Raw genomic sequence first — 25,795 nt, forward strand, 5'->3', positions numbered from 1 at the left:
CCAGCATGGCCAATTGGCCATGCTGGCAGGGGCTGATGGGAATTGTAGTCCATAACATCTGGAGTGCCAAAGGTTCGCCACCATGGACCTAGGTGGTAAATGCTGGCAATCTTGCCTTTCTTGTCCCCAAACAGCAGGAGCCTCCAGCCTTCGGAAGCCCACAGGACCAGATGCCTGGCTTTGGCTTTCGCGGATATCTTGTGGCGTGCCGGCGGTGGCGAGACGGCCACCGTGGCCTTGTAAGTGGAAAGCGCGCGCTGAAGGATCGCGTGAAGTCCCTCCGTGCAGACAAAACTGTCCGGCGATGCTGTACTTTCGCCTGAAGTTGGCCGGGGCTCCGTGGCCGAGCATCAGCTTGGAATGCGGAAGGTGCCAGGTTCAATCCCCAGCATCTCCAGGTCAAAGGATCAGGTTGGATGTAATGCAGAAGAGCCACGCTTGAGACCAGGAGAGTCGCTGCCTCTCTTTGACAGGAGTGAAGAAGAAGAAGAAGAGTTTGGATTTATATCCCCCCTTTCTCTCCTGCAGGAGACTCAAAGGGGCTGACAATCTCCTTGCCCTTCCCCCCTCACAACAAACACCCTGTCAGGTAGGTGTAATATGAGCCCGGTGAAGCTGTGATTCAGCCCAAGGTCACCCAGCTGGCGTGTGTGGGAGTGCACAGGCTAATCTGAATTCCCCAGAGAAGCCTCCACAGCTCAGGCGGCAGAGCTGGGAATCAAATCCGGTTCCTCCAGATTAGACACACGAGCTCTTAACCTCCTACGCCACAGCTGCTCCTTTAAAGGTCCATGGCCTGGTTCAGTGGCAGGCTGCTTCCTCTGTCTATGTGAACACAACTGAAGCATCCTTGCAGAAGACCTCAACCTGAGACTCTGGAAGTTGCCAGTCTGAGTTGACAGTGCTGACTTCGATGGGCTGACTTAGAATCATAGAGTTGGAGGAAACCCCAAGGGCCATCCAGTCCAACCCCCTGACATGCAGGAACACACAACCAAAGCACTCCTGACAGATGTCCACCCAGTCTCCCTTTAAAAACCTCCAAAGAAGGAAGTTTTCTGCAGCTCCAGAGACCAGGATCAGGAGTAATGGGTTCAAGGGGAAGGAAAAGAGATTCCACCTAAACATCAGGAAGAACTTCCTGACCGTCAGGACTGTTTGACTGTGGAATTCACTGTCTTGGAGTGTGGTGGAGTCTCCTCCACCACACAGCAGTGGCGTAGGAGGTTAAGAGCTCGTGTATCTAATCTGGAGGAACCGGGTTTGATTCCCAGCTCTACCGCCTGAGCTGTGGAGGCTTATCTGGGGAATTCAGATTAGCCTGTACACTCCCACACACGCCAGCTGGGTGACCTAGTCACAGCTTCTCGGAGCTCTCTCAGCATCACCCACCTCACAGGGTGTTTGTTGTGAGGGGGGGAGGGCAAGGAGATTGTAAGCCCCTTTGAGTCTCCTACGGGAGAGAAAGGGGGGATATAAATCCAAACTCTTCTTCTTCTTCTTCTTCTTCTTCTTCTTCTTCTTCTTCTTCTTCTTCTTCCTCCTCCTCCTTTTCCTCATCCTGTGGAGGTTTTTAAGCTGAGGCTGGATGGCCATCTGTCAAGAGTGCTTTGATTGTGTGTTCCTGCATTGCAGGAGGTTGGACTTGATGGTCCTTGATTATCTCTTCCAACTCTATGATTCCATGATTCTTGCTCTCATCCTAACTGACCCCGAAGGGCTGTTGTGGGAACAAAATGGAGGAGGGGAAAATGATGTCGGAAGTGTCTTTGGGTCCCCATTGGAGATCAAAGCGGAGAATAAATTAGTAGACATCTCCTGCCTCAGCTTTATACCAGCCGGTCCTAAGCGGTAGGCCTAGGCCATATGAGAGACATCGAGGGAGATACGGTTATGCTCGCTCCTTGTCTGACCTACAGCCTATCCCAAGAGATGTAGGTAGTGTAGTGGGGATTAATGACTCTGCTCCGAGGTTGCTGTTATTGAACGCGAGGTCAATAAACAACAAATCTTCAGTCCTTCGAGACTATATCTTCGCTTCATCAGACCGTAGACCTCGGCGTGCATTACATATGGTAGACCTGGGTGAGGGAGGGTGGGGAAACGGTAGCCCTCACGATCTCACCCCAAAGGGATTTACGGTTGTTCAGCAGCCTTGGACACAGGGCCGGGGTGGTGGCGCAGCGATGCTCATCCGGGATTCCAATCACCTTTCGGATGCCCCTCGGCCCCACTGGATCATGGGATTTGAGTGTTTGGGCCTTTGTTGGGACTCTCCGAGAGAAACTGGCAGTTCTTGTTGGTGTACCGGTCATTTAGCGCCACGGCAGAAAGCTCGTCACGGCTTCGAGGTCGCCTCTCGAATGGACGCTGCTGCGTACCCTCGCCTTTTGGTGCTGCGTGACTTTAACGTCCATGTTGATCTCGGGCCTCCTCTTTGGGATAGCCGCTGATCTAGTGTCAACCATGGCGACGCCAGGGTCTCCTTAGTAAACACCGCTGGTCCCACACATACACGCAAGGCCACACTCTAGACCTGATCTCTTGTGGCTGGTGTGCATGTGGGCCTTATCCTCTATTGATAGAGTGCCGTATTCTGACCATCACGCCCCATGTCCGGATAGATGCTGCCATGCCCCCCCCGTCTAGGCTACGACGTTATTGGTTTTAGTCTTCATGGAGACGACTACTGGACCCAGGAGAGGTTCCAGGAAGCTCTCATGTGAGACCTACCCAATCGCTGCACCCTTGATGAGCTGGTAGAGGGCTGGGATAACAGGCTCTCTGAAGCCATTGAGTATGTCACGTCAATGCTCTCTCTCCGCTCTCGCACCAGACTGGCTCCTTGGTATACCTTCCGAGGAGCTGCGACGGATGAAGCAGGAACTGAGACGGCTGGAGCGCGGTGTGGTTGTGGATCCTTTGACGAGAAGACAAGACACTCGTATCGGACGCTTGGTATGAGATCCTACCAGGGTGCCGTGAAGGCTGCAAAGAGGGTATTTTTGGCTTCCTCTTTAGCAGAAGCTAGCTCACGTCCAGCACAATTGTTTAGGGTGATCCGGTCATTGACGCACTCAGCTATGGGTCCCAAATTAGAGAAATTGGCTGTAAGCTGTGAGACATTTCCAGAAGCCATCGGCTTCACGGACAAAGTATTGGCTCTTCGCCAAACCCCTACCTCGCCATAGCTGATACAATAAGTGAACTAGAGGCCCCTTGGCCGTCTATGGGTCCTCGCCTGGACCACTTTGACCGACGCAACCTATCAGATGCTGGACAGAACACTGGCAGCTGTAATGGCCTACCATTATGCGTTCTTTTGAATCTGCGCGCCCTTCCTGGCTGGTGAAAGCCAGCGGGGAGGTGCTTCGGAGCCACCTGGTGGATAAGGTCAACAGCTCTCTTTGAGCAAGGAGTTTTCCCGGGTCGGCTTAAAGAGGCAGTGGTCTGCCCACTCCTGAAAAGACCGTTGTTAGATCCTAGGAATCCGGCCAATTACCACCCAGTTTCGAATCTACCATTCCTGGGGCAAGGTAATTGAGCGAAGGTGGCGGAAAGCAGCTCCAGCGATTTCTAGATGAAGCATAATACGCGGTTGGATCCCTTCCAGTCCGGTTTCTGTGCTGGCTATGTGGACCGGTGACGCAAAGCTGGTTGCCGCTGTGGGATCAACTCCGGCTTCAATTTGGATAGAGGTAATGGGCGCTGCTGGTGTTGTTGGATCTCACCGCAGCGCTCAGACGTGGTAGATCAATGGTAATTTTGGTTCACCGCCTCGCTTATATCGGGGTCTGCGCGGTCAGCCTTGGATTGCCGGTCTTCATTTCTCCGAGACCGGGATTCGTAGGTGACATATCAAGAGAACTCTGCTTACCTCCTATTGAATGTTTGCCGCAGGGGGCAATCCTCTCCCCTATGGTTTTTAATATCTACATGCTCCCCCTGGCAAGCTTGGTCCAGAGTTTTGGGCTGCGGTGCTATCAGTACTTGGCGATGACACCCAGCTCGTGTTCACGTATGGAGTGGCAGCCCGCCTGGCGGCCCCTGGAGCTCTCCAGTGCTGTTTAGCCGCAATAAGGTTCGCGGGTTGAGAGTAAGTCGGTTGTGAAGCTAAACTCCTGCAAAGACGGAGGTCATCCTGTGGTTAACGAGTGGCAGACTATGGACTTTTGCTTGCTGTCGCTAAACGTAAGCGAGGTCTTTGCATCTAACCTCGCCACTGCAGTTAAGAGCTTAGGCGTGGCTTTAATCGTTTCATTATCAATGGTAGGAGGGCCAGGCCACTCAAACTGTCTGAACCGCTTTTTACCATCATCTGGCATGACAAATTAATTTTCCCGATTCATCCCGTTCTGACCTGGCCACAGTGATCCATGCAACGGCCACCTCTAGGCTGTGGATTATTGTAACGCTTCTACGCCATTCTCCGCTCTGTCGGTGCAGATCCAGAAATTGAAACTCTTCGCTCAATACGCGGCAGCCAGAGATCTACTTTACAGGAATAAAGCTTAGCTAAATCGGATTACCCCGGCCCTATACCATTCCATATCGGCTTTTCCCATCGAAACCGGGCCATCTTCAAAGTGCTGGTCTTGACCTTTAAGGCCTTTAGTGGCATTGGGCCTACATATCTGGAGGATCGTGATCTCCCCAGACAAATTCCCATTTAGGGCCCTCCTCGCTCTAATGGAGGAGCTGCTGCTGGAAATCCCTGGCTCAAAAAAGATCCGGCTGGCATCAAGCAATTTCTGGCATTAGCTGCACGTTCTGGCCCCTACCTGGTGTGGAACAGGCTCCCCAAGGACTGTATCCCCGCGGGACCTTCAGAGTTTCCGCTGCAGGGCCTGTAAAACGGACCTGTTCCTACCAGGCTTTTTACCAGCCGGGACACCATCTGACCCCACATACTATCTTGGTCTCCCGTGGGCATGAATGGGTTGGGGATAAGTCGCCATCTGTAAATTGTAAATTTTAAACCGTTTAAATTCTACCAATTTTAAAGTTGTTATAGATTGTTTTATATTTGTATTATTATGTTGATGTACACCGCCCTGAGCCCTTCGGGGGAGGGCGGTTTAAAAATGAAATAAATAAATAAATAAATAAATAAATAAATAAATAAATAAATAAATAAATAAATAAGCAAGCAAGCTGCAGGTTTCCAGGGCCTGTTTAAAGAAAGTTACCAAGAACACGTCTTTCCTTCTGCAGCTGTTTTATCTCTCTCTCCTATCCAGATGCTCAGGAACACAGCAGTTCACCCCCGCAGGGAAATACAAAGCAGATGGGATCTTGGAAACGGTAGGATCTTATTCCCGCTTTTATGTGCGTGTCTGTATTTATCCTACGGGCGCAGATCTTATGGACAGAGGCCATCTGCCCCAATGCAGGCATGGAGTTAGGAATCCTGAGAATCTCAGCTATCCCTCCAAGGAGAGAAACGCACAACTAATTCTCATGAGAGCAGAGAGACAGCAAAAAATATCGTGAACGGTGTCTGGGAAGCAGAGGGATGCCAGAGCCACTTTCAACACCTCTGACTTTTCCTGGGTAGCTGGTTCTGGATGTGTGTGATATAATCCCATGCTGTAAAGGCCAAAAGGGAGGCATTTGACTTCTTTCTGTCTTTACTCAGGTGGCTGTCACACTGGGCTAGCTTCATTTCCCATGCAGATTGGCCCATAGCAGAGCCCCAGAGCCAGGTTTTCTTTGCTAATAAATATAAATAAATAGATCCAGCATTGGGGCTCTGCTGCAATAATTGCATGTCAGCTTTACATAAGAACATAAGAACAAGCCAGCTGGAGCAGACTAGAGTCCATCTAGTCCAGCTCTCTGCTACTCGCAGTGGCCCACCAGGTGCCTTTGGAAGCTCACATGCAGGATGTGAAAGCAATGGCCTTAAGAACATCAGAAAGAGCCTGCTGGATCAGACCAGAGTCCATCTAGTCCAGCTCTCTGCTACTGTGAGTGGGCCCACCAGGTGCCCTTGGAAGCTCACAAGCATGCAGGATGTGAAAGCAGGGCTCCAAGTGACATCAGAAAGAGCCTGCTGGATCAGACCAGAGTCCATCTAGTCCAGCACCCCTGTGCCACTGCAGTGGCCCACCCTCAGGTGCCTTTTGAGCTCACAGGCAGGAGGTGAAAAGCAATGGCTCCTTGCTGTTGTTAAGCATTGCTCCTGAGCACCTGGTCTCATAAGGCATGGTAATCTCTGTGACTAAGGAGGATCAAGATTAGGAGCCATAGATCGACTTCTCCTCCATAAATCTGTCCAAGCCCCTTTGTAAAGCTTTCATCCAGGTTAGGTGGGCTGTCACCACCTCCTCCTGTGGTAGCATATTCCAAACACCCATCACACGCTATGTGATAGTGTTTCCTTTTATTAGTCCCAATTCTTCCCCCCAGCATTTTCAATGGATGCCTCCTGGTTCTAGTACTGTGAGAAAGAGAGAACAATTTCTCTCTGTCCACATTTTCTACCCCATGCATAATTTTATAGACTTCAATCATATCCCCACTCAGATGTCTCCTCTCCAAACTGGAAGAGTCCCAAACGCTGCAGCCTCTCCCTCATAAGGGAAGTGCTCCAGTCCCTCAATCATCCTCGTTGTCTTTCTCTCTGCACTTCTCTTTTTCTATCTCTTCGGGATGTCCTTTTTGAGATGTGTATTTACCAGAACTGAACACAGTACTCCAAGTTCGGTCGCACCACGGCTTTATATAAGGGCATGACTCTCTGTCTTTCTCTCTCTCTTCTCTCTCTCTCTCTCCTCTCTCTCATTCATTCATCTATCTTATTCATCTATCTATCTATCTATCTATCTATCTATCTATCTATCTGGGCATGACTCTCTCTCTCTCTCTCTCTCTCTCTCTCTCTCTCTCTCTGTAAAAGCCAAAAGGGAGGGATTTGGCTTCTTTCTGTCTTTACTCAGGCGGCTGTCACACTGGGCTAGCTTCGTTTCCCATGCAGATTGGAACATAGCTGAACCTCAGAACCAGGTTTTCTTTCCTAATAAATATAAATAAATAGATCCAGCATTTGGGGCTCTGCTGCAATAATTGCTTGTCAGCTTTAGAAGAGGAGATTGCTTTCTGGCAGGCAAGCAGATCCCCAGCGGCACGCCGACCCGGTTGGCTGTCCGTTTGATGAAGAACACGCCCCTTCCCTACAGAACAGAGGCAATATCGGAACAGGACTGAGCTGGAATGATGATCCGTGCAGAGCGAAAATCAAAACGCATTGCAATTAATAGTCCCCTCAAGAGCAACTGGCGTTAATGTCCTGTTTCCACCCAGAGAATCTGTATCGGGGAGTGCGGAGTACATTCTGTTTTCGATTCTGTCCTCTAAGGCACACGAGGAAGTTTACAAGCTTCGCTGCTCCCCAATTTTGTGCTCACGGCGATCCTCTAATGTTGGCCAGGCTGAGGGAGAGGCACCAGCCCAAGGTCACCCAGCGAGTTTTCATGGCAGAGTGCGGATTCGAACCCAGGTCTAAGTCTGGAACTCCAGCCACCACACCAGAGCATCATCACAGGACATCTAGAGGTGTCCTTCCCGAATGAAAGGAAAAACAGGAGCGAGAATCTCCATCCACTGTCTTGAGAGCCAGTGTGGTGTCGTGGTTGAGAACATGTGGATTCCAATCTGGAGAACCGGGTTTGATTCCCCGCTCCGCCACATGAATGGCAGAAGCTTATCTGATGAACCAGATGTGTTTCTGCACTGCTACGCTCCTGCTGGGCTAGTCACAGTTCTTCGGAACTCTCTCAGTCCCACCTACCTTATCAGGTGTCAGTTGTGGGGAGAGGAGGAGAAAGGAGCTTATAAGCCACCTTGAGTCTCCTTAGAGGAGAGAAAGGTGGGGTATAAATCCAAACTCTTCCTCCTCCTCCTCCTCCTCCTCCTCCTCCTCCTCCTCCTTCCCCTTCCCCTTCCCCTTCCCCTTCCCCTTCTCCTTCTCCTTCTTCTTCTCCTTCTCCTTCTCCTTCTTCTTCTTCTTCTTGTTCTTGTTCTTGTTCTTGTTCTTCTTGTTCTTGTTCTTGTTCTTCTTCTTCTTGTTCTTCTTCTTCTTGTTCTTCTTCTTCATCATCTTCTTCTTCTCCTCCTCCTCCTCCTTCCCCTTCCTCTTCTTCTTCTCCTCCTCCTCCTCCTTTCCCCTCCCTTCCCCTTCCCCTTCCCCTTGTTCTTCTTGTTCTTGTTCTTGTTTTTCTTCTTCCCCTTGTTCTTCTTGTTCTTGTTCTTCTTGTTCTTGTTCTTCTTCTTGTTCTTCTTGTTCTTGTTCTTGTTCTTGTTCTTGTTCTTCTTCTTCTTCCCCCCACAACAGACACCTTGTGGCAGGTGGGGCTGAGAGAGTTCAGAGAGAACTGTGACCGCTCATGTGGAGGAGTGGGGAATCAAACCTAGTTCTCCGGATTAGAGTCCACCTCTCTTAACCACTACACCACGCTGGGCTAGAAGTGTTGTCTTTGAGGGATTACATAAACATACAGAGCGGCAATCAGATCTGCGTCCCTTTTGAGTTTGTTGGCTTAGTTAGAAGTTCACTTTTCATTCCGACAGGAGCTGAGTCTTCCCAGCCTCTTGTTTCTTGCTTCCACAGATCACGTTACACGTCGCCACAAGATACAAAGACCTGCTGAGGTTTTTGCAGCAGAACATTTCTCAGGTACGGCACCCAGCCCAGAGATGGGCTCTTTTGTTCAGGTCTGCGATGGGTCTGCAGGCAGCAAAGAATAAAAGCGTTTCCCTGTTCAGTTCATTGGGCTTTTAACCCTTTCCTCTCCTGTGTCGGGGACTGCAGCATTTTGGAAACCATAAATATAACACAAGAAGAAAAATACTTTGGATTTATACCCCCCCCCCTTTCTCTCCTAAGAACATAAGAACTAGCCTGCTGGATCAGACCAGAGTCCATCTAGTCCAGCTCTCTGCTACTCGCAGTGGCCCACCAGGTGCCTTTGGGAGCTCACAGGCAGGAGGTGAAAGCAATGGCCTTCTGCGGCTGCTGCTGCTCCCGAGCACCTGGTCTGCTAAGGCGTTTGCAATCTCAGATCAAGGAGGATCAAGATTGGGAACCAGAGATCGACTTCTCCTCCATAAATCTGTCCAAGCCCCTTTTAAGCTATCCAGGTTAGTGGCCATCACCACCTCCTGTGGCAGCATATTAATCTCCTGTAAGGAGATTTACAAAGTAGCTTACAACTGTCATCCCTTCCTCTCCCCACAACAGACACCTTGTGAGCAGGTAAACTCTAATGTGGAAAACCGGTTTTGATTCCCCACTCCTCCACATGAGCAGTGGAGTCTTACCTGGTGAACTGGATTTGTTTCCCTGCTCCTCCACATGAAGCCTGCTGGGTGACCTTGGGCCAGACCCAGTTCTCTCCGAACTCTCTCAGCCCCACCTACCTCACAAGGTGTCTGTTGTGGGGAGGGGAAGGGAAAGGAGCTTGTAAACTACATTGAGGTCGAATCCCAACTACTGTCTTAGCCAGGTTTCAGAACACAAGCTAACCAGGTTTGAGGGACGACCTTTCCATGGCTTGTGTGGCAGATTCTGTTTCTGGAGCTCGTTCTCCCCGTTAATCCGCGTTCCGGCAGGACCTGGTTGCAAGTGTCATAGACCCCATTAACATGGTTCAGAGCTGATCCGAGGGGAGGGATGAGGGTTGAAACCCTGACTCGTTTCCCGCCCTGGAGCGTGACGCAGAATTCGGGCAACCAATCAGCACTGCGATGCTCGCATAGCCTTTCCTTGGTTTCATTTTTGCTTTTGCGATCGGCCAGCAGAAGGGAACGCAAACGTTAAACAGTCAAACATGTAACTTTGAATCGTTCATGGTTTACACAGGTAACAATTGACTGTTTGCACAGTTAAACAGTTAAACGTTAAACTTTTACACGCTGTTTTTTTTTAATCACGCCCCTACGATGTACGTTTCCACAGTGGGAAAAGGTCCCACCCCATCAAGGCATGCCAACCAATCAGGGGAGACCTCGCCTGGTAGTGGGGATTGCTAAGAGTTCTGCAACCGGGTGTGTCCACTGTGTGCTTGCTGCGGTGGGGAGGGAGAAACTCCGATGAAGAGGACACAGTTTCACAATTAACAGGTTTGGATCTGCGTGCAAATTTCAAGTGGGGATTTGACCTGAGACTCCTTATGGTTGAGAAAAGTAGGGTATAAAAACCAAATCAACTCCTCTCCTGAATCTGGATTACAGCATTCTTCTGCCATGGTGTAATAAAATTCAAAGCTAGTAGCATCTGAGAGGCCAGCACATTTTTGCAGGGGGTAGGTTTCCTGAGTTGTAGTTTTCTTCCTGAGATACCGAGTTGGGTGTGACTTAGGAAAATGTCCACCCTGGAAAATGTTGTCGGTCTCTAAGGTGCTCCAGGACTAGAATTTTATTCGGCTACTAAGAATAACACGACTGCCAATCCATTGCACCTCCTTTAGCGCTGTCACATCCTCAGTTCTGCAGATTTTCTCCCGACCTACTTACATTTTTAATAGCACCATCGGAGCAGAGAAACAACATGCTAATCCCGTTGACTTCAGTGGATTGAGATGCATGAAAATCCTCTAAATATCCTGGAATGTGACCCTACGCAACAGGGCGCATCTGCAAAGGAAAAGGAACATGCAGAAATGTTCTGTAGCGACCCGCCCCCTGCGTGCAAATGACATCTTCCTGTGCTGGTTCCATCCTTCCCTCTAAAATGCCCAGGTTCAATTCCAAGAATTTCTACAGGAGAATCTAGAAAAGCTCTAGCAAGCAGCTGCCAACCAGAGTAGGAAATCTATATATATATAAATCTATCAGTGTGTTTTCCTGCTGACAGGTAATCTCCCAAACTGCTGGACCGATTGCTTTGAAGTTTTCACACAACGTCAGCATTCAAGCAAAGTGCTGTGGTTTCCATAATTGTTTCCACACCTCCCGCCAGGTGCCAACTGTGCTAGTTATTGTGGCACATATGCTACACCTGCATAGTTAAACCCACACTGCTGTTTTGCAACGGCGCCATCTGCTGGCTGCCAAAGCAACACCCTCTGATACAAGGGAAACACCTCATGCCTTCCTTGAAAACCACTGCTATCTGGAGTGAAAGGGATGGGGCGGGCCATCTGCAAATATACTCACCCACTCCTAGCTGGAGGGAGGAGAAGGTGAGGGAGGGTCCAAGGGTTTGCTGGACCAAATGCTCTGAAATTTGTACACAACGTAGCTCATGCCTCCCAGCGTGTATTCGCGTGCAAGGGAAGGGAGTGAAAGGGACAGGGCCAGCCACCTGCACATGGCCCACCTACCCTAGCAGAGGAAGGGGAATGTTAGGGAGGGATGGGACGGATTGCCATGCAAGGGAACGAGAGAGAGGGAGGGGAGCGAGGGGCCCCTTGCCCCTCCCCTCCCTTGCAATCATTGTGCAATGACACATGTTCGAACCGTTCGCTTCCCCTTTTCTTTCTTTTCCACTTCACCAGACTCAGCCACAGCAACGCGTGGCCGGGCCCGCTAGTTCTTTATAAAGCCTATATCTGTAGTCAGCTGGTAGTTTGGTGTTCCTGTAAACACTACCCTCAGAGCCCATGACCGGATGAAATCATTCACAGTTGAAAATGGCCTTGGGTCTTTCCCAACCTGAGTCTTTTCATTTTGTTAAAAAAGTCTGTTTTTAAATAGGAATATAGAAAATTACACACAGGTGTAATTCCTGTGTGAGTTGCCAGTTGGAAAGACATGCCTCTGAGAAATATTCTGCCTTTCTTTTCTCTCCATTCTCTGCTTCCCAGTTTGAATCTGGCCCTCACGGATGCATTCTTCTAACTCTGTCTGCAATATTATCAAGATCCATCAATCAGTGAGTATATTTGCTTTTCGTTCTCCCAAATGCATCGGTGCTTAAGCTCTGGAGTATGTTTTGAAAGATGAACAGCACGGGCCAATGTTTCCAAGTACGTTTCAGCTTTCCACAGATAAAATTCCTTCGATTCGGATTGCCGGGAAATTGGCCACACCTGTCCGCTCAAACAGGAGCCCCCATGTCGATGTTTACGGGACTTGATGTAGTCATGGAAAGTAGGTGAACCTCATGCTCACGTTGGGTGGTGGGCTTCAGTATGTGCGCAATCCGTGCTCCTCCATGATGTTGCCTGTCATTAACTGTCTTGCTTCGGTCTTGCAAACTGTCATAGAATCACAGAGTTGGAAGAGACCCCAAGAGCCATCTAGTCCAACCCCCCTGCCATGCTGGAACACACAATCAAAGCACTCTTGACAGTCTCTGTTTAAAAACCTCAAAGGAGGAGACTCCACTGCTGTTCGAGGCAGTGTATTCCACTGTCTAAAAGCCCTTGCCATCAGGAAGTTCTCCCTAATGTTTAGGTGGAATCTCTTTTCCTGCACCTTGAACCCATCACTCCTGGTCCTAGTCTCTGGAGCAGCAGAAAACAAGCTTGCTCCCTCACCAACATGACATCCCTTCAAATATTTAAACATGGTTATCATGTCACCCCTCAACCTCCTCTTCTCCAGACTGAACATCCCCAGCTCCCTAAGTCTCTTTTCATAGGGCATGGAATCCAGACCTTTGACCATTTTGGTCATCCTTCTCTGGACCTGTTCTGGTTTGTCAACATCCCTCTTGAATTGTGTTTCCCAGAACTGGACACAGCATTCCAGGTGATGCCTGATCATTATAGAATAGAGTGGTACTGTTACTCCCCTCGAGCTAACCACTATACTCCTATTGATGCAGCCCAGAATCACATTGCCTTTCTTGGCTGCCGCATCACACTGCTGGCTCATGTTCAGCTTGTACTCTACTAAAACTCCCAGATACCTTTCACATGTCCAGGTGTTGACTGTGGCTACCTTTATTGAGTCAGTCTATTCCATGTGGAGTCTTCCTCTTTTGCTACTGCTGCCAACTCTCTTTTCCAGTGAGGAACCTCCCACCACCAGAATGCCATTGGGAAGAAACAGTAGCCATTTTCTCCAGGGGAACTGGTCTCTATGGTCTGGATAGCAGTCGTCATTCTGGGCGATCTCCAGGCCCCGCCTGGAAAGTGGCAAACCCAGCTACAATGATAATAGTGGTTTAATCATAGAATCCTAGAGTTGGAAGGAGCCATAGAGGCCATCTAGTCCAACCCCTACTCAATGCAGGATCAGCCTAGAGCATCCCTGCCAAGTGTTTGTCCAGCCACTACTTGAAGACTGCCAGTGAGGGAGAACTCACCACCCCCCTAGGCTAAGGTGACCAGATGGTCACCTTTGTGACCCGGGATGGGCGGTAGGCGGCCGCGCGCATACGCGCGCAGCCGCAGGAGCGCACTGCCTTCTGGGGTGCTCCCGTTTCCCGCCCTGTCACAGGGCGGGAAATGGCAGCGCCCCAGAAGGCAGTGCGCTCCTGCGGCCGTGCACGCACGGGAGGCTGCCGTACTGCCTTGCGCCCCAGAAGGCAGTGCAGCAGCCTTTAAAAAAGCGGGACTATTGAAATAACCCGCGGGACACGGGACAAATTGATTGAAGGTGGGACTGTCCCGCCAAAAGTGGGACGTCTGGTCAGCCCTAGGCAGCCGATTCCACTGCTGAACTACCCTTATTGGAACTCCCTCCTCCCCCCTAATATCCACCTGGTATCTTTCCAAACCCACTATTTCAACTGCTCTTGGGTTGCCAACAGGAATAGCTCCCTGCCCTCCTCTAAGCGACTGCCCTTCAAATACTTCAAGACAGCAATCACGCCACCCCTTCAGTCTCCCCTTCTCCACCCTAAACATTCCTAAGGTTTCCATCCCTTCCTCTTCCACAATTGTACCATCCTCATCCAATGGAGAAAGTAGAGAAAGTCTCCACGATTAGCGGAAGAGAACTCCCAACTACTAATTAGTCTCCCTATAGGAGTACTGAATGTCTGCCTTGCTTCAAATGCTTGGCATGCTTACAACATTCCTGCAATGTAGGCTAGTATTATCGCTCCCCCCGCCACACTCCATACTACAGATTGGCAGAGGAGGGAGGCCAGCTTTCAGGGTGTGAGCCTTCAAGAGTTAAAACTTCCTTCCTCAGATACAAGCTCAAACGGAGATCTGTGATTGTTGTGGGTTTTCTGGCCTGCATGGCTGCGGTCTGGTAGATCTTCTCTTTACTTTTCGCCTGCATCTGTGGCCAGCAGAACTGTGACTTCGTTTCCAGTTGTATCTGACAAAGGGAGTTTACTCTGGAAATTTTGTTCGTCTCTAAAGTGCTCCTGGACTCAAATCTAACTGTTCTACCACAGACCGACACAACTACCCTGTTTCCACTTGTATCTGACAAAGGCAGCTTGGACTGTCAAAAGCTTATACCCCCGAAATCTTTTTGGTCTGCACGGTGCCTCTGGACCTGAATCAACACAGAGACAAATTGTTCTCTCTTTCTCACAATACTAGAACCAGGGGGCATCCATTGAAAATGCTGGGGGGAAGAATTAGGACTAATAAAAGGAAACACTTCTTCACGCAACGTGTGATTGGTGTTTGGAATATGCTGCCACAGGAGGTGGTGATGGCCACTAACCTGGAGAGCTTTAAAAAGGGCTTGGACAGATTTATGGAGGAGAAGTCAATTTATGGCTACCAATCTTGATCCTCCTTGATCTGAGATTGCAAATGCCTTAGCAGACCAGGTGCTCAGGAGCAGCAGCAGCAGCAGAAGGCCATTGCTTTCACCTCCTGCACGTGAGCTCCCAAAGGCACCTGGTGGGCCACTGCGAGTAGCAGAGAGCTGGACTAGATGGACTCTGGTCTGATCCAGCAGGCTAGTTCTTATGTTCTTATGTTAACTGGTGCCATTTGGCTTGCAACAGGCTCTTAGCAAGTCCATTGCTTTAACAGCACGGCAGATTCAAAGTGCCTTAGGCCCCTTCCACACATGCAGAATAATGCACTTTCAATCCACTTTCGGTGCATTTTGCAGCTGTGCGGAACTGCAAAATCCACTTGCAAACAATCGTGAAAGTGGATTGAAAGTGCATTATTTTGCATGTGCCGAAGGGGCCTTAGTCAGACAAGTTGAGTAAAGAGAAAGAGGGCGACCGTAAAGAGGCGCTCAGCTGCTCTGTCTCCCTTATCTCTTGTTTACGTTGGGCAGGCGTAATGAGTTTATCCCTTATCACTCAAGAGAAAAAGAACTGCGGGCTTTTAGGCTGTGTCAGGCACCCTCCGACAGAGCAGGCTGTTCTTCCTTAAGTGTATTTTAATTGGCGCTGTCAGAAGGTTTCCCCTTTCCCCACTTGGAGAAACAACAGAGGACGGATCCCGCGCCTTCTCCCAGCGCAAGGAAATATGTGCCAGGAAGTTCCCGGTACAGGTCCGAATGCAGTGAAAGCCTCGCTGGCATAGTCTGGAATGTGTGTTGGGAAGGGTAGTTTGTCTTTGGAGCTGAGCAATGTCGGGCAGAGCTCTGCTCAGCTGCACAGCTCGCTAAATGATCTGGGGTCAGAAGAGCATTGGAAGAGCCCTGCTGGATCAGACCGCTGGTCCCTTTAGTCCGGTATCCTGACCAGTGGTCCATGACATCCAGTACCTCATCCAGCATCCTGTCCAACACAGTGGTCAACCAGTTCCTCTGGAGGTCCAACAACAGGGCCTAGAGGCCAAGGCCTTCCCCTTCTAAGAACCTCAGAAGAGCCCTGCTGGATCAGACCAGTGAAGGTCTATCTAGCCCAGGGGTAGGGAACCTGCGGCTCTCCAGATGTTCAGGAACTACAATTCCCATCAGCCCCGGTCAGCATGGCCAATTGGGCAGGGGCTGATGGGAATTGTAGTTCCTGAACATCTGGAGAGCCGCAGGTTCCCTACCCCTGATCTAACCCAGCATCCCATCTTATGCAGTGACCAACTAATTCCTCTGGAGGTCCAAGAACAGGGCATAGAGGCTGAGGCGTTCCCTTGATAAGAGCCTCAGAAGAACCCTGCTGAATCAGGTGCCATATCCAGCCCTGGAAACATGGCATGAGTTGGCTAAAAGGGCCAGGTTTGATTCCCCACTCCTGCTGGGTGACCTTGGGCTAGTCACAGTTCTCTCCGAACTCTCCTGGCCCCACCTACCTCATAAGGTGTCTGTTGGTGAGGAGAAGAAAGGAAAGGAGTTTGTAAGCCACCTTGAGACTCCTTACAGGAGAGAAAGGTGGGATATAAATCCAAACTCCTCCTCCTCCTCCTCCTCCTCCTCCTATTCTTCTTCTTCTTCTTCTTCTTCTTCTTCTTCTTCTTCTTCTTCTTCTTCTTCTTCTTCTTCTTCTTCTTCTTCTTCTTCTTCTTCTTCTTCTTCTTCTTCTTCTTCTTCTTCTTCTTCTTCTTCTTCTTCTTCTTCTTCTTGTGCTCTGGAATCCTAAAACTTATAAAAACTTCCTCCCTCTGAAATAGTTAAGGGAGGACGGCAAAAACAACAGCCAAAGTTTTTGTGTTTAGCAGAACACAAGAGCATCGTATTTTTTTTTTATTTAAAAAGCAAACACGGAAAGGGAACAGCGACTTTGGGAGAACAGCCCGGCATCATGGAAATACAAAAGGTCGAGAGAGGGCTGCCCAGTCCATTAAAACCCAGTCTGTTCTAATCCATGGAAAATGTAATTCCGCCTCACCTCGCATTTGCTGCCATCTCAAAGAGGCCTACCTCTGTGGTTTCTCCTGACTTCCTGAACGTTGGTCTTAAGTTTCCTCCTGAACTGAACCATATTTCCAATACATTGTTTTCCGTGGTTTGCCCTGCGGCCTAACGTGTGCTCATTTAGGATGCTTTTTGGGTCATTTGTATGCTAATTCCTTCTCCAGTCTGGGCTTCGACAAACTAACACACTGTACTCCCTCCAACTGCTAATTGTCCTGTGCGTCTCGTGGATGGCTTTGGCGTGTCCTGCATGCTGAGGGCTCCGGTCCGTTGTCCGCTGGGCAGGACTGATCAGCAATAAAACGTGGGTTGCTTTCTCGCATGCTGGATAAGGCACTTTCTGCGTGCTTCGAATGAACTTGTCACATACACACACACACACACACTCAAAACCTTTATCAGAATTCAAAAATGATAATTTCATCACCTTAAAATTAATTAATTGACATCACACTCATCCTGAAAATCTCTTTTGAAGACAGTTGCTTAAATGTCCGCTGCTTTCACAGTAACCTCATCCATCCATCCATCCATCCACCCACCCACCCACCCACCCATCCACCCACCCATCCACCCACCTACTCTACCTACCTACTCTACCTACTCTAAATTCACCTATTCTCCCTACCCACCACCCATCCACCTTACTGTACCCACCTCCCATTCCAATCTACCCAACTCACCCAATCTAATCCAATCTACTCCCACCTACCTACTCTAGCCCACCCACTCTACCTCCACTCTACCCACCCACTCTTACCCACCTACTCCCACCCACTCCACCCACCCACTCCACCTCCACCTACCCCACCCACCCACTCTTACCTACTTCACCCACCCACCCAATCCACCCACTGGGTAACCCACCTAATCTACCCACTTCCACCTACCCAATCCACCTAATTTACCCACCTACTCTACCTACCCACTCCACCCACTCTACCCACCTACTCCACCTACCTGCAATCTAATCCACCCACTGTACCCACCTAATCCACTCCACTGAAACCTACCTAATCTACCTACTCTACCTACCTAATCTACCTACCTAATCTACCTACTCTACCTACCTAATCTGATTTCTATACCGCCCGATCCCCGAAGGGCTCCAGGTGGTGTACAACATAAAATTCATACAATATTGAATAAAGGAGCAAATCATACAACACAGTAAACATCAGGATTATTATCAGCTCAGAGAAATTTAACACTTCCATCGTCCAATCTTGTTGGGTCTTGCAGAAGGGGACAACTCAGTGTACACTCGACGCACTTGTCACAATTGTTTGCAAGTGGGTTTCCCTGTTTCTCACAGTTGCAAAGAACTGCTAGAGCCCACTGAACGTGCCTTATCCAACATGGATGAAAGTAGCTGGTCAGTGGAGTAAACCGGGAGAATCTGGTTGAAACAGCCGTACCAGCTGATATTTTTGTTCGGCGCTTCTACACATGTTTGTTAAAAGGTAGTCGGTAGAAAGCTTGCGGGGGAGGAAGAAGAAGAAGAAGAAGAAGAGTTTGGATTTATATCCCCCCTTTCTCTCCTGCAGGAGACTCAAAGGGGCTTACAATCTCCTTGCCCTTCCCCCCTCACAACAAACACCCTGTGAGGTGGGTGGGGCTGAGAGAGCTCCGAGAAGCTGTGACTAGCCCAAGGTCACCCAGCTGGCGTGTGTGGGAGTGCACAGGCTAATCTGAATTCCCCAGATAAGCCTCCACAGCTCAGGCAGCAGAGCTGGGAATCAAACCCGGTTCCTCCAGATTAGATACACGAGCTCTTGACCTCCTACGCCACTGCTGGATGGCAGGATGTGAATTCTTCTTCCAAAGACAGTAGTTTTCTGCTGTTGAGAAACACTTGAACACATGAAGCTGCTTGGTGTGCAGAAGGTCATGGGTTCAATCCCAGCATCTCCAGTTAAAAGGACCAGTCAACAGATGAGGGGAAAGATATCTACTTCAGGTGACTCCCAGGACCTGGTGTTTATCCTATTGGAGGACTCTTACAAGCTGGGGGGCTGAGAACTGAGGCGGCTCAGAGGAAGAACCTCTGCTTTGAACGCAGAAGGCCTGAGGTTCAGTTCCCGGCATCTCCAAGCCAAAAGGACTAGGCGGTCGGTGATGTGAAAGACCTCTTCCTCAGACCCCGGGGAGGAGCTGCCAGCCTGAGTGGACAATACTGACCTCGACAAACCAAAGGTCTGACTCAGTGTCAACCCGCTTCATGTGTTTGGAATATGCTGCCACAGGAGGTGGTGATGGCCACTAACCTGGATAGCTTTAAAAGGGGCTTGGACAGATTTATGGAGGAGAAGTCGATCTATGGCTACCAATCTTGATCCTCCTTGATCTGAGATTGCAAATGCCGTAGCAGACCAGGTGCTCGGGAGCAGCAGCAGCAGCAGAAGGCCATTGCATTCACATGTGAGCTCCCAAAGGCACCTGGTGGGCCACTGCGAATAGCAGAGTGCTGGACTAGATGCACTCTGGTCTGATCCAGCAGGCTCGTTCTTATGTACTTATGTGTTCTTCTGCTAACAGCGATCGCTTCTGTACGCGGGCCGCCTTCCCTTGCTATTTGAGATGCTTCCAGCTCCTTTCCAACCTGTGTTCTATTTCTGTCACCAGCTCGTAATTGTGTGTTTTTGTTCATGTCAAACAGTTGGTTGCCATGTGGAAGGGGTGTGAGGTCACCCCTGGAGCGTTACCGCTCGGCCACATGGATACGAGTGGCGAGGGAGCCAAACCGCACTCCGGCAGGCGCGCATGTACTAAGTGATTTTTCCAAACATGCAGGAAGGGTCTACAATTAGAAAGGTTGGGGGGAGGTGTGTGTGTGTGTTATTTTGTATGCGTAGATTGGTGTTTCCCCCAGCAGTCAACCTCTGACTTTTTGCTTTCCGTCAGTGACACGACCTGCGTGTAAGGGAATGTCTCGCTTGACTCTCTGCAGTGTGCTTTGAAAGAGAGCTACTCAATCACCTGCCTTGAAAGGCAAATGCCAAAGGTTCTGTAAGCACAGAACGACAGCAAAGAGGTGGTCTTCCCAGAAAGCGGTTGACTTTGGACCACAAAGCTTCATTTTCCCCTTCTGTTCCCTTTCCAACAAGATCAACCAATTAATCTTCATTACGCTCATAGGCCAGCATAAGATAAATAAAATACATCTGAAGGATGAAATATTTTTAAAATTGTACATATAAGAACATAAGAACAAGCCTGCTGGATCAGACCAGAGTCCATCTAGTCCAGCTCTCTGCTTCTCGAAGTGGCCCACCAGGTGCCTTTGGAAGCTCACATGCAGGAGGTGAAAGCAAGGGCCTGCTGCTGCTGCTGCTGCTGCTGCTGCTCCTGAGCACCTGGTCTGCTAAGGCATCTGCAATCTCAGATCAAAGAGGATCAAGATTGGTAGCCATAGATCGACTTCTCCTCCATCAATCTGTCCAAGCCCCTTTTAAAGCTATCCAGGTTAGTGGCCATCACCACCTCCTGTGGCAGCATATTCTAAAAATCAATCTACACACGTCATGTGAAGAAGTGTTTCCTTTTATTAGTCCTAATTCTTCCCCCCAGCATTTTCAATGGATGCCCCCTGGTTCTAGTATTGTGAGAAAGAGAGAACAATTTCTCTCTGTCAACATTGTCTACCCCATGCATAATTTTATGGACTTCAATCATATCCCCCCTCAGACGTCTCCTCTCAAAACTAAAGAGTCCCAAACGCTGCAGGGGGGACGTAAAAAAATATGGAAACAGAAGACAATAGTATATAAAAGAGACTGATTGATCCCTTTTCAACATACTGGAGGCCGAATCAGGAAACTGATCAGACTCCTCGTGAGGCAGGTGAGGCTGAGAGAGTTCTGAGAAAACTGACTGGCCCAAGGTCACACAGCAGGCTCCATGTGTAGGAGCAGGGAAGCAAACCCAGCTCACCAAATTAAAGTCTGCCAGTCATGTGGAGGAGTAGGGAACTGAACTCAGTTCTCCAGATTGAAGCCCATCACTCTTCACCTGCGCCTCCGCCCCCCCAGCCCTCGATGGGGGAAGGTACCCCCAGGAGTACCTCCCCCTGTAAATTCGGTGCCTTGGCTAGTACATACGGGCACAGGCACTCCTTCAGGTAGGCAGGGCCCAAGCTATTGAGGGCTTCGTAGGGATTTGGGATCTTCTGTTGGCCAGTTGCCCCTCCCTTCAATCAAGTGTCTCTAATTACTGTACCTCAAGCAGCAGAAGCAGGAGAAATCTCTGCCTGTGACCCTAGAGCAGTGATGGCGAACCTTTTTGAGACCTAGTGCCCAAATTGCAACCCAAAACCCACTTATTTATCGCAAAGTGCCAACCCGGCAATTTAACCTGAATACTGAGGTTTTAGTTTAGAAAAAATGGTTGGCTCCGAGGCGTGCGTTTCTCAGGAGTAAGCTTGGTGGTAGTCGGTGGCTATGCTTTGAAGCAACCATGCAACTCTTCCAACGAGTGAATCATGACCCTAGGAGGGTTTACCCAGAAGCAAGCCCCATTGCCAGCAATCGAGCTTGCTCCCAGGGAAAGGATCGCGCTTTAGTTCTTTGTATGAAAATCAGTGGGGTTTAACAGCGCTTAACAGGGTTACCCAAAACTAGGTCTTAGGTTTAATGCTAATAATCAAGCCCAGCGGCCCAGGCCAGCCTAGATGTGTGGGGGGGGGGCACTCTGCGTGTGCCCACAGAGAGGGCTCTGAGTGCCACCTCTGGCACCCGTGCCATAGGTTCGCCACCACTGCCCTAGAGAGTCACTGCTAGCTGGAATAGCCAGTTCTGGGCCAATTGGACCTGTGATCTGACCCTGTTTTAAATGGCTTAAGCATTGTCACAGTGCATTCTCTGCACGGGCTCGTTCATGTTCGTTCGTACTGTGTTTCCAAAGTTTCCGATTGGGGGGAACGTGATTGCCACAGAAAAGGTCAGTGCGACCCAAGCCGGCTGTAAAACTTGGAGCCCCGTCCTTCATGATGACTTCCTCGCTAGCAGAAATGATGCGAAGTGCAGCTGTGGAACCTCCTAGAGTGTCCTTCGGTACAGCTCCAAATTCCCATGCTGTTTGCACCCGAGGATGGAATTAGAATTTCCTCCCATTGTCCCGGCTGCATGTTCCACAGTCCTGAGCTGACGCATGTCGCTGGTTTCGAGCAAGATTTCCAAGGTGTCTGATGGTTCCTTCAGCCGAAAACCAGCCAAGGGCCAAAGAAGGTTTTGTATCAGATGCTCCATAAAATGAACACTCCAGCTTTTCAGGAAGGCATCTTTGCACTTTGTTTTCTGCTGCCTCAGAAACTAGGGGCGTTTCCCCACTTACCTTTGCTGCCCTTTGCTGCACGCTACTCTCAGCGCATGGCGTCTCTGGCGCATGCCCGGGTGTCCCCACGCGGGGTCATCAAAAGGCGCCGTTTCGAGGACCGCCAGGGATGCCGCGCGCTGAGGGGGCGCGAGAGCGGCAGCGTCGGGGCGGCTGCGTTGTCGCCGCCCCTGTAGTGGGGAGTGCCGGGGGACCCCGCGCTACTTGAGGAGAGTAGCGCGGGGCTTAAGTTAAGTGGGGAAAGGGCCATGGACACAGAGTAATGAATTCAAGGTTCAGGAAAAGAGATTCCACCTAATCATTAGGAAGAACTTCCTCACTATCAGGGCAGTTCGACAGTGAAATTCACTGCCTCGGAGAGTGGTGGAGTCTCCTTCTTTGGAGGTTTTTAAACTAATGAGATTAAAAATTCTCAATTCGATTCGAAAGCCTTTATTGCCATTTGGAGATTAAAAGTGAATTATTAAGATACTGATGAGGATTAACTTTTTTAAAAAAATCTATTTGAGTACCCTTTTTTGGGAAACCTTTAATGGCATTTCTTGATAAAAAAGGGATTGCCTCTGATGATCACCTTACATTTAGAAGACCTGTTCAATATGTCGTGTGTAATTTTATAATAATCTCACAATTCAGAGCACATTTGGCTGGACAATTGGTCTGCATGTTATTGGTCATTTGTTATTTTCAAGGTATTCCCAGTGGAATCTTTGCATCAGGATAGTAGCCAGGAAAGGTACCATCCTTACAATTGCCTGTAATGAAGATCCGTCATAAGAACATAAGAACATAAGAACAAGCCAGCTGGATCAGACCAGAGTCCATCTAGTCCAGCACTCTGCTACTCGCAGTGGCCCACCAGGTGCCTTTGGGAGCTCACGTGCAGGATGTGAACGCAATGGCCTTCTGCGGCTGTTGCTCCCGAGCACCTGGTCTGTTAAGGCATTTGCAATCTCAGATCAAAGAGGATCAAGATTGGTAGCCATAAAATAAGACAAAGACAAAGTCATAAGACAAAGTCTGCATTTTCTCCACTGGGGTGAAAAGCAGACTTGCCCAATGCTGGCAACACACCTCACAAGAATGGGTTTCACGTCAACTCGACTTCCAGGTATTATTCCATCATTTAAGTGATCATCTGCCTCTTTCAGTTATATTAAAATATAAAACTCCTCCCCATCCCCAGCCGACAGTTGAAGTGAGCTCGCCAAATCACTTACTTCCTAGAGTTAGATGGTCTGAGGCATTGGAGTAATAAAATTACATTGCTTCTCAGCTCTCAAGAGCTGGTAGCTAAACTGAGGTTGGATATGCTAAGTGCTCCATCCCCGGATGAGATGGTTTTAAAACTTGATGACATCACCAAAAAAATTAAGGATTTAATCCAACAGTCCCAACGCAAGAATGTATCCTTGCCCCAATAAATCTCCAATATATTGGAATTCTGCTCTAGGAGTATGGCCATAAAAACACCTACACTGCGGGAAATTTACAAAAACTATAAAAAGCCAAAAATGGGATAGCCTGCCCACATCTTACTTTACGTTAAAAACGCAATTAGCATTGCAACTACGGACTAATCAACAAGAGGCAATTGATCGCTGCTGGAATTCCCTTTGATTCAATCAGTACAGGACAAATCCTAATTCTAGAAGATTCTGGAAAATAGTCACTGGTGGGGCTTAGAGATAGCAGTATCCTTCCTTCTAGTATCCTCAAGATCCCAATGGTATGAGTTTTTTTTTGAAACAATGGGGGAGTGCCAGAATTCCCATTCCACCTTGGTTCATGTTCTACCTTCTGACAACCCCTGGCCTCCCGTGTCCCCTCTTGAGATTGGGAACCTTATAAGCCAACTTAAACGAGGTAAAGCTGCTGGTCCTGGACACTCTTCTCTTCCAGAGTTGTTTCAGTATTTAGGGAATGGTGGTCCCTTTATATTGGCACGATTGTTTAACATGGTTAACCCAAACAGGTATAATTCCCACTGTGTGGAAGCTACTCAATTATCACCTCTATCTATAAGAAGGGTGACCCTAACAGTCCATTCCACTATAGACCAATCAGTCTTCTCTCTACTTGGGAAAACTTTATGCCAAATAATTCCTTGGGAAATTAACTCATTGGCTTGTTGATAAAAATGTCATAGTGAAGGAACAAATTGGATTCCAAAGGCAGCCAACCCTCGACCACCGCCTGGTGTTAAGTTGCTTGATAACTAAATATAAGAGGAAAAAGAGCCCCTCATGCAGCCTTTATTGATCTCCGGGGCGCATTTGATTCTGTTAATAGAGAGATTTTCTGGAAGAAACTCAGCAGCCAAGGTGTAGAGTCAAGGTTAAGCTTGAATTAATTAAGATCCCAAAGTACATAAACACATATTATTGCCACGTGAGATGTAACATGGAGGGATTATTAACCCTAAAAATTCCAGTTACCAGTTGGGTAAAACAAGGTTACGTATTGGCCTCTATACTCCTTTAAGCTCTTTATTAACGTATCTAGCTTCCATACACTAACTGAGGCCCAAGCACATAGTCCAACTCTGGGACTGCAAACTTCCACACCCCTGCTTCTGTTTGCTGGATGACGCAGTTGCACTTTCAAGGCCACGAATCGGACTAAGGAGAGCTTTTAGAGTGTTGTATAGAATACTGCACACTGAACGACGGTAACTTAATCCTAGATAAATCCAAAATTGTGGTATTTACCCATAAAATGGAAAGCCACCAATTACGGATAGGCCACAGTGTAGTTTCGAGCTGGTGCAGTCATATAAATACCTAGGGCTTACCTACCATCATAGGGCCTCCTGGACACTGGCATAGGAATCGGGCCATCTCCGCCGGCTAAATTAAGTGCCTCAGCCATTATAATGCCTCTTATGGGAAAGGCCGAGGATACATCCCTGCTGTGCTGAGAGCATTTGAATGCCAAAGTGAGTCAACAAATCCCTTATGGGATCCCCCCATCTGGATAGAGGCATGGAGCAGAGAGGTTGAAAGGGTCCAGTCATAATTTCTGCAGTCCAGCCGTGCTCTATTCTGTTCCCTGGCGCGGCCCTGTGCTTAGAAACAGGCCAGCATCGGTTGGAAACTCTGGCCCAGTGCCGTATATCTTGCTCTTTGGGCCAGGGATTTGTTCTTTAATCGAGATGAACTGGACTATAAGCATCCCAGGGACGCTTCCATCCTCCACACAACCCAGTGGTGGGTTAAAATCGAAGCTTCAAACTTAATGAGTTGGGCATTTTCCTTGGAGGACCTGCTAATGCTAACAGAGCAGGGAGGTCTATGGGGCTATCAAGAAGAGACTTTTTGACAGAGAGTTCCAAATAGATGCTAGGGGAGGTTAATAAAACCTGTTCCCCGATCTCTTCCTGGGAATACCTATGGATAGACTAATTGCAGCCCAGTACCTTTATCTCCTGGTTGAGGTCCGGTGGCGTATGAGCAATCACTGAAGCTAGGTGTACTGCCCTGCCTTCTTCCTTAGGCCTTGGACGCCACCTTGGAATCCCACATAAAGAAAGGAAATACCCGTGTGGCATGGGTTCTGTGGAAACAGTATCTCATATGCTGTTGGATTGTCCCTTTTATGAGATAGGTAGGAAGAAGCACATAATCCCCTTCCTGCATGGAAGTGAAGGCATTACAGATAAACAGAAGGTTATATATCTTTAAAACAGTTTCACAACTAATGAGCTGTTGGAAGCGGTGGCTAAATTTTTAAATGGTGTTATTTTAACTCGTCAGAAATTGTAAAGTTGTAAAGGCTGTTATTATCTTGCTAA

General features: G+C 48.9%; 1 protein-coding gene across 2 annotated transcripts in view; it reads left to right on the top strand.

Annotated features, from left to right (window-relative positions):
- The window catches only part of MINDY4 (MINDY lysine 48 deubiquitinase 4), an 86,504-nt gene that overhangs the window by 43,188 nt on the left and 17,521 nt on the right, over window positions 1-25,795 (top strand). The window contains exons 8-11 of one of the 2 annotated variants that reach the window (XM_048511364.1): window positions 135-239; window positions 5,241-5,304; window positions 8,612-8,677; window positions 11,808-11,875. In XM_048511364.1, the coding sequence (XP_048367321.1) occupies window positions 135-239; window positions 5,241-5,304; window positions 8,612-8,677; window positions 11,808-11,875 (303 nt within the window). The remainder of the gene's footprint in view (window positions 1-134; window positions 240-5,240; window positions 5,305-8,611; window positions 8,678-11,807; window positions 11,876-25,795) is intronic. The other variant, XM_048511365.1, reaches the window with a different exon arrangement.

This window comes from Sphaerodactylus townsendi, linkage group LG11 (genome assembly GCF_021028975.2).
Source record: "Sphaerodactylus townsendi isolate TG3544 linkage group LG11, MPM_Stown_v2.3, whole genome shotgun sequence".
Taxonomy (NCBI): domain Eukaryota; kingdom Metazoa; phylum Chordata; class Lepidosauria; order Squamata; family Sphaerodactylidae; genus Sphaerodactylus; species Sphaerodactylus townsendi.